Raw genomic sequence first — 13428 nt, forward strand, 5'->3', positions numbered from 1 at the left:
CCTTGGCAGTCCCGCTGGGCGGCTCCCCTTGCCCTGTCTTTCCCTACCCCCGCAGCCTCGTTCACGGAGCAGCCGACCCCCCAAGGGCTCCCCGACCCCCCGGGGACTCCCCCACCGCGGGTCCGGGACGCGGGGGTCGGAGCCGGGGCCCGTGCCCAGCTGCACATCAGCTGCGCGTATTCTTTTTTACGGGGGATGGACAGCTTAGAAGCCAAGAGTGAGGACTTTTTGCTTCATACGGAGGTTGATAATAAGAATAATGGCATTTGTTAAGCGCTTACTCCGTGCCAAACACTGTTCTAAGCACCAAGGTTAAGCAACCACTGGAGGTTTTTTGTGTAGGGGGGGGGTGACATGTCCTGAAGGCTTTTGTAGAAAAGCCTGTGGGGCCTCTCGTCGACCGTCAGGTCCGAGCGAAGCCGTCCAACTGGGGCCCAAAGGGGACCCCTGCTTGGGCCACACCTTGGGTCAGAAGCCATGGGGCCATTTTGTGCGTGTCGGGGGGAGGGTGTCGGGAAATTTGGGGTACGTCGACCCCCCGAAGGGCCTTCACCTCCCCTCAGCTAAGCCCCCTTTCCCTGTGCTCCTCCCCCTCTCCTCAGCAGTGTGCTCATTTGTATAGATTTTTATTCCACTATTTATTTTGTTAATTTGGTGTCCAACCCTTTCATTCTATCTATCGTGATTCAGTTGTCCTGTTTTTGTCCGTCCGTCTCCCCCCCGTTAGACTGGGAGCCCGTCAATGGGCAGAGATGGTCTCTCTGTTGCGGAATTGTCCATTCCCAAGCGCTTAGTGCAGTGCTCTGCACCTAGTAAGCGCTCATAAATACCATTGAATGAGTGGGGAAAGGGCAGGCAGGTTTGGGGGACGGGGGTCAGGGGCCCACGGGGGGAGGTGATGTGGCCTGAGGGAGGATGGAGGGCGGTGGGAGATTAAAATGGAAAAAAAGATGGTGAAGAAAGTCAGTCAGTCAGTCAGTCAGTCAGTCAGTCAGTCAGTCAGTCAGTCAGTCAGTCAGTCAGTCAGTCAGACCGGAAGCGGCCCCTCCCACCGCCTTAAACCCCAACGGCCGCTCATGATTATTCATTTCCCCCGCCTCGGCCAATCAGCTGTCCGCCCTCCTCCAAATGGCCCAATCCCCTGAGGCGTATGCAGATTAGCGCGGGCCGCGCGGGCTGACGGGGCGGGGCCGGCGGAGGCCTCCGCTGATTGGTCGGCCGGTTGGCGTGGCGACGGGGGCCGCCGTGTGGGCCGGAAGTGCCTTTCGGGACGGGGGGGTGCGGGGGGGGGAATGACGGTGATGACGTCACCGGAAGTAGTTCCTTCCCGCTCCCCAGTCGGGGGCCATGGCGGCCGAGGAGGCGGATGTGGAGGCCGTGGCGCGCGGGGGTTTCCGCTGCCGCCTCTGCCACGTGACGACGGCCAACCGTAAGGCCCGGGACAACGTTTTGAGGAGGGGGGCTTGTGTATGTGTGTGTGTGTGTGTTGGGGGGGGTCCCGTAGAGCGGCCCAGGGCCTGGTCCTGGCAACCTGTCAATCAAAGGGATTACCCGCTTATTAGCCTTCATTCATTCAGTCGTATTTCTCGAGCGCTTACTCTTCATTCAGTCATTCAGCCGTATTTATCGAGCGCTTATTCTTCACTCATTCATTCAGTCGTATTTATCGAGCGCTTACTCTTCATTCATTCATTCAGTCGTATTTATGGAGCGCCTACTCTTCATTCAGTCATCGAGTCGTATTTATTGAGCGCTTACTCTTCATTCATTCATTCAGTTGTATGTATGGAGCGCTTACTCTTCATTCATTCAGTCGTATTTATTGAGCGCTTACTTTTCATTAATTTATTCATTCAATCGTATTTATCGAGCGCTTACTCTTCATTCAATCGTATTTATCGAGCTCTTACTCTACATTCATTCATTCAATCGTATTTATTGAGCGCTTACCCTTCATTCATTCAGTCGTATTTATTGAGCGCTTACTCTTCATTCAGTCGTATTTATTGAGCGCTTACTTTTCATTAATTAATTCATTCAATCGTATTTATCGAGCGCTTACTCTTCATTCAGGTGTATATATTCATTCATTCATTCAGTCGTATTTATCGAGCGCTTACAATTCATTCATTCATTCAGTTGTAGATATCGTATTTATCGAGCGCTTACTATTCATTCATTCATTCAGTTGTAGATATCGTATTTATCGAGCGCTTACCCTTCATTCATTCATTAATTCATTCAGTCGTATTTATTGAGCGCTTACTCTTCATTCATTCAGCCGTATTTATTGAGCGCTTACTCTTCATTCCTTCAGCCGTATTTATTGAGCGCTTACTTTTCATTCATTCATTCAATCGTATTTATCGAGCACTTACTCTTCATTCATTCAGTCGTATTTATCGAGCGCTTACTCTTCATTCATTCATTCAGTTGTATAAATCGAGCACTTACTCTTCATTCATTCATGGTCGTATTTATTGAGCGCTTACTTTTCATTAATTTATTCATTCAATCGTATTTATCGAGCGCTTACTCTTCATTCAGTCAGTCAGTCGTATTTATCAAGTGCTTACTCTTCATTCAGTTGTATATATCGAGCGCTTACTCTTCATTCATTCAGTCGTATTTATTGAGCCCTTACTTTTCATTAATTTATTCATTCTATCCTATTTATCGAGCGCTTACTCTTCATTCATTCAGTCAGTCATTTATCAAGCGCTTACTCTTCATTCATTCATTCAGTCGTATTTATCGGGCACTTACTGTGTGCAGAGCACTGGACTAAACGCATGGAGGGAACAATTCGGCGACAGAGAGAGATCATCTCTGCCCAGCGACGGGCTCACGGTCTCACTATGTGCTTACTAAGTGCAGAGCACTGGACTAAGCACTTGGAATGGCCAATTGGACAACAAAGAGAGACCATCCCTGCCCAACGACGGGCTCACGGTCTAAACGGGGGAGATGGACGGCAAAATAAAGCGAGTAGACAGGTGTCAATACCATCAGGATAAATAAATAGAACCATAGATGAATGCACATCATTAACAAACTAGAGCAATAAATAATATGCACAAGTGCTGCAGGGAGGTGAAGGGGGTAGAGCAGAGGGAGGGAGGAATGGGGAGGAGGGGCAGAGGAAAAGGGAGGGCTCAGTTTGGGAAGGCCTCCTGGAGGAGGTGAGCTCTCAGTAATAGTAATGATGGCATTTGTTAAGCGCTTACTACGTGCAAAGCACTGTTCTAAGCGCTGGGGAGGATACAAGGTGATCAGGTTGTCCCACGTGGGGCTCACAGTCTTCATCCCCATTTTATAGATGAGGGAACTGAGGCACAGAGAAGGGACTTGCCCAAAGTCACACAGCTGACAAGCGGCAGAGCCAAGGTTTGAACCCATGACCTCTGACTCCCAAGCCCGGGCTTTCTCCACTGAGCCACGCTGCTTCTCTACCCCAGCGCTTAGGACAGTGCCTGGCACGTAGTAAGCACTTAACAAATGCCGTTAATATTATTATCGGGTGCCGTCGAATCGTTTCCGATTCATAGCGACGCTATGGATCTATTTTCTCCAGAAGGTCCTGTCCTCCGCCGTAACCCCTAACCTTGCTAACGGTTCTGCCGTTATGGTGGTTGGGGTCTGTAGCCATCCAGCCGCCGGGCTGTCTCTTCCGCATTTTCCCCAGACGTTAAAATACGTAAATACATAAATTACAGATATATGCATATGTACCGTGGGGATGGGAGGGAGGATGACTGAAGGGAGTAAGTCAGGGCGACGCAGAAGGGAGTGGGAGAAGTGAGGAGGACTTAGGGAAGGCTTCTCGGAGGAGATGGGCCTTCAATTAGGCTTTGAAGTGGGGGAGAGCAATTGACTGTCAGATAGGAGGAGGGAGGGCGTTCCAGGATAGGTCGTAGGATTGTGGGCGAGAGGTCGGCGGCGAGACAGACGAGATCGGGGTACGGCGAGGTGGTTACCGTTAGAGGAATGAAAAAAGAAAAAAGAAAAATTGGTATTTGTTAAGCGCTTACGATGTGCAGAGCACTGTTCTAAGCGCTGGGGTAGACACAGGGAATCAGGTTGTCCCACGTGGGGCTCACGGTCTTCATCCCATTTGACAGATGAGGGAACTGAGGCACAGAGAAGTGAAGTGACTTGCCCACAGTCACCCAGCTGACAATAATAAAAATAATAATAATGTTGGTATTTGTTAAGTGCTTACTATGTGCCAAGCACTGTTCTAAGCGCTGGGGTAGACCAGGGGAATCAGGTTGTCCCACGTGGGGCTCACGGTCCTCATCCCCGTTTGAACAGATGAGGTCACTGAGGCCCAGAGAAGTGAAGTGACTTGCCCACAGTCACCCAGCTGACAAGTGGCAGAGCCGGGATTCGAACTCATGAGCCCTGACTCCAAAGCCCGGGCTCTTTCCACTGACCCAAGGGTCCGGGCTGGGTAGGAGAGTAACGAGGTGAAGTAGGAGGGGGCCAGGGGATCGACCGCTTTAAAGCCGACGGCGAGGGGTTTCTGTTTGATGCAGAGCTGGATGGGCAACCGCTGGAGTTTGTCGAGGAGTGGGCAGACATGGTCTGAACGTTTCTGAAGGAAATGTGTAGCCTATCTAGTGTTTGGTATAGTGCTCCGCACTCAGGAAGTGCACGGTAAATGCGATTGACTGGCTGAGTTGGTGGAAACGATCCCTGCCCACAATGAATGTATACTTGGCTCTGTTTATCAGTCAGTAATTGAGAAGCAGCGTGGCTCAGTGGGAAGAACCCGGGCTTGGGAGTCAGAGGTCATGGGTTCTGGTCCCGGCTCCGCCACCTGTCAGCTGTGTGACCTTGGGCAAGTCGCTTCACTTCTCCGGGCCTCAGTTCCCTCATCTGTCAAATGGGGGTGAAGACTGTGAGCCCCGCGGGGGACAACCTGATGACCGTGTATCCCCCCCGCCCCCCCCCAGCGCTCAGAGGTCACGGGTTCTAATCCCAGCTCTGCCGCTAGTCAGCTGTGTAACCTTGGGCAAGTCACTTAACTTCTCTGGGCCTCAGTTACCTCATCTGTCAAATGGAGATTAAAAAAAAAAAGTGTGAGCCCCACGTGGGACAACCTGATCACCTTGTATCCCCCAGCGCTTAGAACAGTGCTTTGCACATAGTAAGCGCATAACAAATACCACAATTTATTTATTTAGAACAGTGCTTGGCACCTAAGTAAGCCGCTTAACAAGTACCGTCATTATTATTCTGATTCCCAGGCCCGAGCTGTAGCCGTTAGACCACACTGCTACTCTCTTGCACGAAGTTGGGGCTCACTAAGTTTGGGTGGTGCCTCTTTCCCTCAGACACACTTCTCTTTCTTTCTCTCTCTCTATTAATGTCCGTTCCCCCTCTTGACCATAAACTTGTGGGCAGGAAATGTGTTTGTTATATTGTTCTCTCCCCAGCACTTAGCACAAAGCTCTGCACACAGTAAGTGCTCAATAAAGAAGCAGCATGGCACAGTGGATAGAGCCCAGGCCTGGGAGTCAGAAGGTCATGGGTTCTAATCCTGGCTCCGCCACATGTCTGCTCTGCGACACTGGGGAAGTCACTTCACTTCTCAGGCCTCTGTGACCTCATCTGTAAAATGGGGATTGAGACCGTGAGCTCCATGTGGGACAGGGAATGTGTCCATCCCAGCGCTTAGTACCGTGTCTAGCGCACAGAAAGCCCTTAACAAATACCACAGTTATGATTGACTGACCGACCGACTCCCTCTTCTAGGACCCAGCCTCGATGCCCACCTGGGCGGCAGGAAGCACCGCGCGCCTCCAGGAGCTGCGAGCTACCCGCCAGTCCCAGGGGATGCGCAGTGTCTATGTCAGCGGTTTCCCCAGGGGTACGGACCCCTCCCAGCTGTCTCAGTACTTCCAGACTTTTGGGCCCGTTTCGGGCATCGTCATGGACAAAGACAAGGTGTGTGTCCTTGGGGATTGGGGGGGTGCGGGTCAGGGGCTCCTCCACCAAAGAGTCAGGGACTTCAGGAATCAAGGTGGGAGAGGTTAGGAGGTTTAGTGGAAAGGTAGAGACGATCAGAGTGTCCATGGTCAAATTAACCTTCTATAAAAGGATATTAAGAGGAGAGAGGGAGAGAATATGAATAATGAATTTGAGCCTTGGTTGGGCAAGGGTGGGAGAGAAATGAAGACAGTTGGGAGAGGGGGGTTTAAAGGGTCACATAAAAAGAGGCACACCCTCTTAATAATAATACAATAATGTTGGTATTTGTTAAGCGCTTCCTATGTGCAGAACACTGTTCTAAGCGCTGGGGTAGATACAGGGTCATCAGGTTGTCCCACAGGAGGCTCACAATCTTAATCCCCATTTTACAGATGAGGTCACTGAGGCACAGAGAAGTGAAGTGACTTGCCCAAAGTCACACAGCTGACAAGTGGCAGAGCCGGGATTCAAACCCATGACCAGCAGTGTTGCTTAGTGGATAGACCATGGGCCTAGGAGCCAGAAGGACTGGGGTTAATAATAATAATAATAATGGTATTTGTTAAGCTCTTACTATGTGCCAAGCGTTGTTCTAAGCACTGGGGTAGATACAAGGTAATGAGTGTGTCCTACGTGGGGCTCACAGTCTTAATCCCTGTTTTACAGATGAGGTCACTGAGGCCCAGAGAAGTTAAGTGATCTGCCCGAAGTCACACAGCTGACAAGGGGCAGATCGGGGATTTGAACCCGTGACCTCCGACTCCCAAGCCCAGGGCTCTTTCTATTAAGCCACGCTGCTTCTCCAAGTATGGCTCCGCCATTTGTCCGTTGGGCAAGTCATTTCACTTCTCTGGATCTCGGTTACCTCATCCGTAAAATGGGGATTAAGACTGTGAGCCCCGTGTGGGGCGAGGACTGTGTATCATTCATTTAATCATATTTATTGAGTGCAGAGCACTGTTCTAAGCGCTTGGGAGAGTACAGTTCAGCAACAGATAGTGACAGTCCCTGCCCACAACGGGCTCACAGTCTCGAAGGGGGAGACAGATAACAAAACAAGTAAACTAGCATCATTATAAACTAATAGAACTATAAATTCTATTGATAAAAATAAATGGAATTATAATTATAAATATGTACATATATACACAAGTGCTGCGGGGCTAGGGGAGTAGAGCAAAGGCAGCGTGTCGGGGCAGTGAGGAGGGGGAGCAGAGGGAAATGGGGGGGGCTCAGTCTGGGAAGGCCTCCTGGAGGAGGTGAGCTCCCAGTAGGGCTTTGAAGAGGGGAAGAGAGTCAGTTTGGCGGACGTGAGGAGGGAGGGCATTCCGGGTCAGCGGTAGGACGTGGGTCTGGGGTCGACGGCGGGACAGGTGCAAACGGGGGACGGTGAGGAGGTGAGCGGCAGAGGAGCGGAGCGTGCGGGATGGGTTGGAGAAAGAGAGAAGGGAGGAGAGGTAGGAGGGGGCAAGGGCATGGAGAGCTTCGAAGCCAAGAGTGAGGAGTTTTAGCTTCATGCGAAGGTTGTTAGGCGACCACTGGAGACTTTTGAGGGGCCAGGGGTGACATGCCCAGAACTGTTTCTGTAGAAAGATAATCCGGGCAGCGGAGTGAAGTATAGACCGAAGCGGGGAGAGACAGGAGGTTGGGAGACGAGAAAGGAGGCCGATGAGGTAATCCGGTCAGGATGTAATGAGTGACTGTATTGACAAGGTAGCGGTTTGGCCGGAGAGGAGAGGCCTGATCTTGGCGATATCCAGTGTGGCGTAGTGGATAGAGCACAGCCCTGGGAGTCAGAAGGTCGTGGGTTCTAATCCTGCCCCTGCCACTTGTCTGCTGTGTGACTTGGACAAGTCACCTCACTTCTCTGCACCTCAGTTCCCTCATCTGTAAAATGGGGCTGGAGACTGTGAGCCCCATGGGAGGCAGGGACTGGATCCAACCCGATTTCCTTGTATCCGTTCTGGTGCTTAGTAGAATGCCTGGCACATAGTAAGTGCTTAGCAAATACCACAGTTACTATTAGTAACCTGATTAGCTTGTCTCCACGCTAGCGCTTAGTAGAGTGTCGGCCACCCAGTAAGCGCTTAACAGATACCGTAAGAAAACCGAACAAACCCAACAACAACTTCAACCTGCCTGTCTTTCCTGACAGGGCGTCTTTGCCATCGTGGAGCTGGGCGACGTGGGCACCAGGGAAGCCGTCCTGTCCCAGCCCCAGCACCGCCTGGAAGGCCACCGGCTCCGAGTGCGGCCCCGGGAGCAGAAGGAATTCCGGGCCCTGGCGCCCGGCTCCCTCGGGGGGAGGCCCCTGGACAGCCAGCAACTCGTCCGGGCCCTGGCCGAGGCCCCAGATGTGGGAGCCCAGATGGGGAAACTCGTGGAGCTGTGGGAGCTCTCCGGGCCCGAGCGCCAGCTGCGGGAACTCGTGGTGGCGCTGATGCAGGAGGTCTTCACGGAATTCTTCCCCGGTGAGGAGCTTCCCCCCGGTCCTCCCGACCTCCTCCCGCATCCTCCCGGTCCTTCTGTGGCTGGAGAGGAATCAGTAGTGATTCCTCCTGTCTTCTGTTCCCTTCCCCTTCCCAGGCTGCGTGGTCCGACCCTTTGCTCCTTCATGAAATGGTTTCGATGTCCACGGCTGCGACCTTGACCTCTTTCTGGACCTGGGGGGATGTACAGGAGGCACAGGTGAGGCGGAGGGGTTAGACGCAGGAGTAGCGGGCAGGGGCCGGGAGGGACAGGAGGGCAGAAGGTGACGAGCTGCCATTTGGGATGGAACGGGGGTTAGATGAATTTGCCACGGGCAGAGGCAGCGTGGCCTAGTGGATAGAGCACGGGCCTGGGAGCCAGAAGGACCCGGGTTCTAATCCCGGCTCCACCACTTGTCTGCTGCCGTGTCTCTTCCCCTCTCTGTGCCTCAGTTCCCTCATCTGTAGAATGGGGATTAAGACTGTGAGCCCCAGATGGGAGGTGGACTGTGTCCAACCTGATTAGCTTGTATCTACCCCCGCGCTTAGAACAGTGCTTGACACACAGGAAGCGCATAACGAATACCGTCGTCATTATTATTGCTGTCGGTTGGGCTGTAGGGGAAGCGATGATAGTGCAGAGAAGGGAGTGCTGTGCAGAGTGTGCAGCACAGAGTGGGTGTGGTATGGCAGAACGGGCAGCCTCGGGCACCTAGCTCTTCCCTTCCCACAACAGGATCTGAAGGTGCCAGACTCTCCGGGCCTGGATTCCGCCCTGGCTTCTCCCGTGGACGCTCAGGTCCTCGCGTCTACCTCAGCCTCGCCCCCGGCGTCTCCCCAAGACTCTGAGCCTCCTGTCTTCCCCGTCGCCCCCCGGACCCCGGACTCCGCCCTGGCTTCGGAGACCCCCGCCTCCCCACAGTCCTCACCCTCCGGCTCCCCTCTGCCGAAGAGTCGGGCGAAGGGGAGCCCGGAGAGGCCGTGGATCGGCGGAGGCCGCCCAGGGGAAGGCGGGCGAGGAGAAGGCCACGCTGGAGCTGGTGGGCTCCGTCCTCAGGGGCTGCGTCCCCGGAGTGCACCGGGTCCGCCCCGTGCCCTCGGCTCGGCGCCCCGTCGTCAAGTTCTGCCACCGGCCTTCCGGCCTGCACGGCGACGTCTCCCTCAGTAACCGGTACGGGCCGGGGGCTGCCGGTCGCGGGAGAGTCGAGGAGGAAGTTTGGTGGGGGAGAGGGCGGGTCTTGCGGGACGAGAAATCTCGGGGTCCGAAGGGCCCTTAGATGCTTCCCCTCTTGGCCACTCATTCCATCCCGGGGAGTCCGGGTTGGGGGGGAATGTCAGGATGACCCGCCAAACAACCCTCTGTCTTCTTCCCACTCTTTTCTCCATTTCCCGCCTTTGCCCACCCCCGGAAGAGGTCGTGTAATTTAGCTTTGAGGGATTGGGGAGGGAGAACGATGACCCTGCAGGAGATCCCGGGCCCCACGTTTCACCTCCCTTCATCCCTTCTTTCCTCCTTCCCTCCCTCCCTTTCTTTTCCTTCCCTCCCTTTTCCCTCCCTCCCAGGCTGGCCCTATATAACTCCCAGTACCTGCGACTCTGCTCCCAACTGGACGGTCGCGTGCGGCCCCTCGTCTATTCTCTGCGCTGCTGGGCCCAGGGCCGAGGGCTGACAGGTGAGAGACGGGGCCGGCCGGGAGACTCTTGGCATGGGAAGGTGGGGGTCGAGCGAAGGTGAGGGGATGCGGGGGAGGGTCAGACTGTGGGACTGCCCCACAGCACTTACGTACATATCTCTAATTTATTTCTGTTAATGTCTTTCTCCCCCTCTAGATCGTAAGCTCATTGTGGGCAGGGAATGTGTCCGTTTATTGTCGTATTGTACTCTCCCGAGCGCTCTGCGCACAGCATGGCGTAGTGGATGGAGCACGGGCCTGAGAGGCAGCAGGTCACGGGTTCTATTCCCGGCTCCGCCACTTGTCTGCTGTGGGACCTTGATCGAGTCACTTCACTTCTCTGTGGCGCAGTTTCCTCATCTGTAAAATGGGGATTGAGACTGGGAGCCCCGCATGGGACAGGGACTGTGTCCAACCCAATTTGCTTGTATCCACCCCAATGCTTAGTACAATTTCTGGCACTTAGTAAGGGCTTAACAAACTACCGTTATTATTTAGTATTATGATTGTTATTACGCAGTCAGTAAACGCGGTCGATCGATTTCTATTTCTCCCCCCAGGGAGCGGTCCCCTTCTCAGTAACTACGCCCTGTCGTTGCTGGCGCTTTATTTCCTGCAGACCCGGAGCCCTCCTGTGCTGCCTCCCCTTACGCAGCTCAACCAAATGGCAGGTATATGAGCCGCCCCCGGGGCCCCCCTCCATCCCCCCTATTTGGGATCCCCGTCGACCAAAGCCCACCTGCCCCGTCACCACCTTCTCTCCTGGGCCCGGACAAATCCCGGACTCCCGGGGCCCGCTGGGGCGGAGGACGTACCTCCTCCCGTTTCCCTGGGTTCCCGTCGACCCTCTCCCTTGGCCTCCCCGGACGCCTTTCCCGACATCCGTCACCCCTTGTGTGTTCCCAGGTGAGGGGGAGCAGGTAGAGGTCGACGGCTGGGACTGTTCTTTCCCCCAGGACGCCTCCCGGCTGGAGCCCAGCACCAACGTGGAGGCCGTCAGTAAGTTGTGGACAGAGGGGACCTGGGCAGTGGCGGGGAGAAAGCCCCGGGCTTGTCCGGCGAAGGAGCCGGAGGGAACGACCGGGATCCTTGGGGGCCTCAGCGACTTCACATTAAGGAGAGAGGCATCGCCCCAGCGCACGGAGAAGCAGTGTGGCCTGGTGGAAAGAGCCCGGGCCTGGGTTCTAATCCTGGCTCCACTATGTGGGTACCTTGTGACTTGAGCAAGTCAGTTCACTTCTCTGTGCCTCAGTTTCCTCATCTGTAAAAAAAAAATGGGGGTGAAGACTCTGAGCCCCATGTGGGACAGGGACTGTGTCCAACCCGACTTGCTTATATTCAATTCACTCAATAGTATTTATTGAGCGCTTACTATGTGCAGGGCACTGTACTAAGTGCTTGGAGTGTACAATTCAGCGACAGAGACAATCCCTGCCCACTGATGGGCTCACAGTCTTATACCTTACCCTAGAGCTTAGAACAGTGCTCAGCACATAGTAAATGCTTAATGAATACCATCATTATTATCACCTTGTCTGTACCCCAGTGTTCAGAACAGTGCTGGGCCCAAAATAAGCGCTTAACAAATACCACTATTATTATTATGATCTGTTAAGCGCTTACTTTGTGCCCAGCACTGTTCTAAGCACTGGGGAAGATCTACTGGGGAAGATACAAGGGGATACTGGGGAAGGTGTGGGGCTCGCAGTCTTCATCCCCGTTTTACAGATGAGTTAACTGAGGCCCAGAGAAGTGAAGCGACTTGCCCAAAGTCCCACGGTTACCGCCATTATCATTTCTCGTCCGGGGGGGGGGAAAGCCGACCCGTTTCCTCTCTCTGTCTCCACAGGCTCCCTTCTTTCCCAGTTCTTCTCGTGCGTGTCTGCCTGGGACCTGCGAGGATCCGTGTTGTCCCTGCGGGAAGGCCGGGCGCTGGCCGTGGCCGGGGGCCTGCCCCGCGGAGCCTGGGGGGGCCTACGCCTCGGCCCCCTCAACATACAAGACCCTTTCGACCTCAGCCACAACGTGGCCGCCAACGTGACCGGCCGGGTGGCCGGGCGGCTGCAGAGCTGCTGCCGCGAGGCGGCCAGTTACTGCCGCAGCCTCCGGTTCCGGCGCCTCTGCCCCCGGGGCCGGGACTGGGGGCTGCTCCCCCTCCTGCGGCCCGGTCCCCGCGACCCCCCGCCGCCGCCAGCCGCCCCCATCCCGCTGCCGCCCGGCCCGGCCGCCCAGCTCGCCGCCGCCGTGGCCCGGGTGCTGAAGGAGGCGTTGGGCTGCCGACTGGGACGAGGGGGCAAGAGGCGGCGGTCGGAGGAGGCGGGGGGGGACCCCGCAAGGAGGAGGAAGTAAGAGGGCCAGGCGCGCCGGGGGCGAGCGGGGGCCCCAAGAGGAGCAGAAACCCCCCGGAAGTGGGGAGCAGCCGGACGGCGGCGGCGACCGGGAAGAGCAAAGCGGGGGGGAGGAGAAGATGGGTCTGGAGCTCCGAAGGCACGGGCGAGAGCCGGCCCTGGCGGCCGGAGGGCAGCCGAGTCCGGTCGGTGCGGACGCGGGGCGGCCGCCGGCTCGGGAGCCCGGCGGAGGGTCGGGAACGGAGGAGGGCCAGGAGACCCCCTCTCCTTCCGTGGCCACCTGGCGTTGGGCCCTTGACCACCGGGCGTGGCAGGGGCGGCGGCGGGCTCGGCGCCAGTTGAAGAAGGAGGCCGGAGCAAGCTGGCTGGAGGCCGAGGCCCAGGTGACCCGAGAGCTGAGGCGCCAGGAGCTGGGGGAGCCCGGTCCCGAGACCGACCCCCTCCTGACGTTCACCGCCTCGGCCTCCCCCTCCGGCCTGGTCCTGAGCCCCGGCCACGATCCCCAGGGCCTCTTCCCCGACCTCCATCACTTCCTGCAGAGTTTCCTGCCTCAGGCCCTGAGACACGTCCAGCAGTGTGGGCCTGGAGACTGACGGGGCCGGAGGGAAGGAGGTGGCAATAAAGCTGTGCGGTTTTTTTTTTGGTTTTTTTACATCCTTCGTTTGATCCCGTTTCCTCTTCTTGCCTCCCTTACTGCTTCACTTCCCACAGGAGGGAGGGGGGACCTTTGGCTTCCCTCGACCGCCCACGAGAGAGTACGGAATTTCTGGAAACGGGCCCGGCAGCGGGGATGGAAAGTCACAGGGCCAGGCCCCACCCCAGGTGAACGGCCCTCTTTTTGGTAACGGAGAAAGGAGGTCATCCACCGCTTGCGTTTCCCAGATTCTGGGGCCAGAGCCTCGTGCTTAGCAGTCAACCAGTTGTCTTTATTGAGCGCTAGTCGTGCTCAGGGCAGCGGTGCTC

The 13428-nt window shown here is 55.6% G+C and overlaps 1 protein-coding gene across 1 annotated transcript; it reads left to right on the forward strand.

Moving 5' to 3' along the window:
• Positions 1-1307: 1307 nt before the first annotated feature.
• TUT1 (terminal uridylyl transferase 1, U6 snRNA-specific) lies at positions 1308-13117 on the forward strand. Its single transcript, XM_029059059.2, is given in 12 exon segments — positions 1308-1429; positions 5761-5801; positions 5803-5952; positions 8132-8447; positions 8563-8658; positions 9161-9411; positions 9413-9615; positions 10008-10117; positions 10678-10788; positions 11024-11116; positions 11967-12429; positions 12431-13117. Coding segments are annotated over 12 exon segments (2544 nt in total). The 5' UTR covers positions 1308-1347; the 3' UTR covers positions 13059-13117.
• The last annotated feature ends 311 nt before the right edge of the window (positions 13118-13428 follow it).

Source organism: Ornithorhynchus anatinus, chromosome 3 (assembly GCF_004115215.2).
Source record: "Ornithorhynchus anatinus isolate Pmale09 chromosome 3, mOrnAna1.pri.v4, whole genome shotgun sequence".
NCBI classification, from domain to species: Eukaryota; Metazoa; Chordata; class Mammalia; order Monotremata; family Ornithorhynchidae; genus Ornithorhynchus; species Ornithorhynchus anatinus.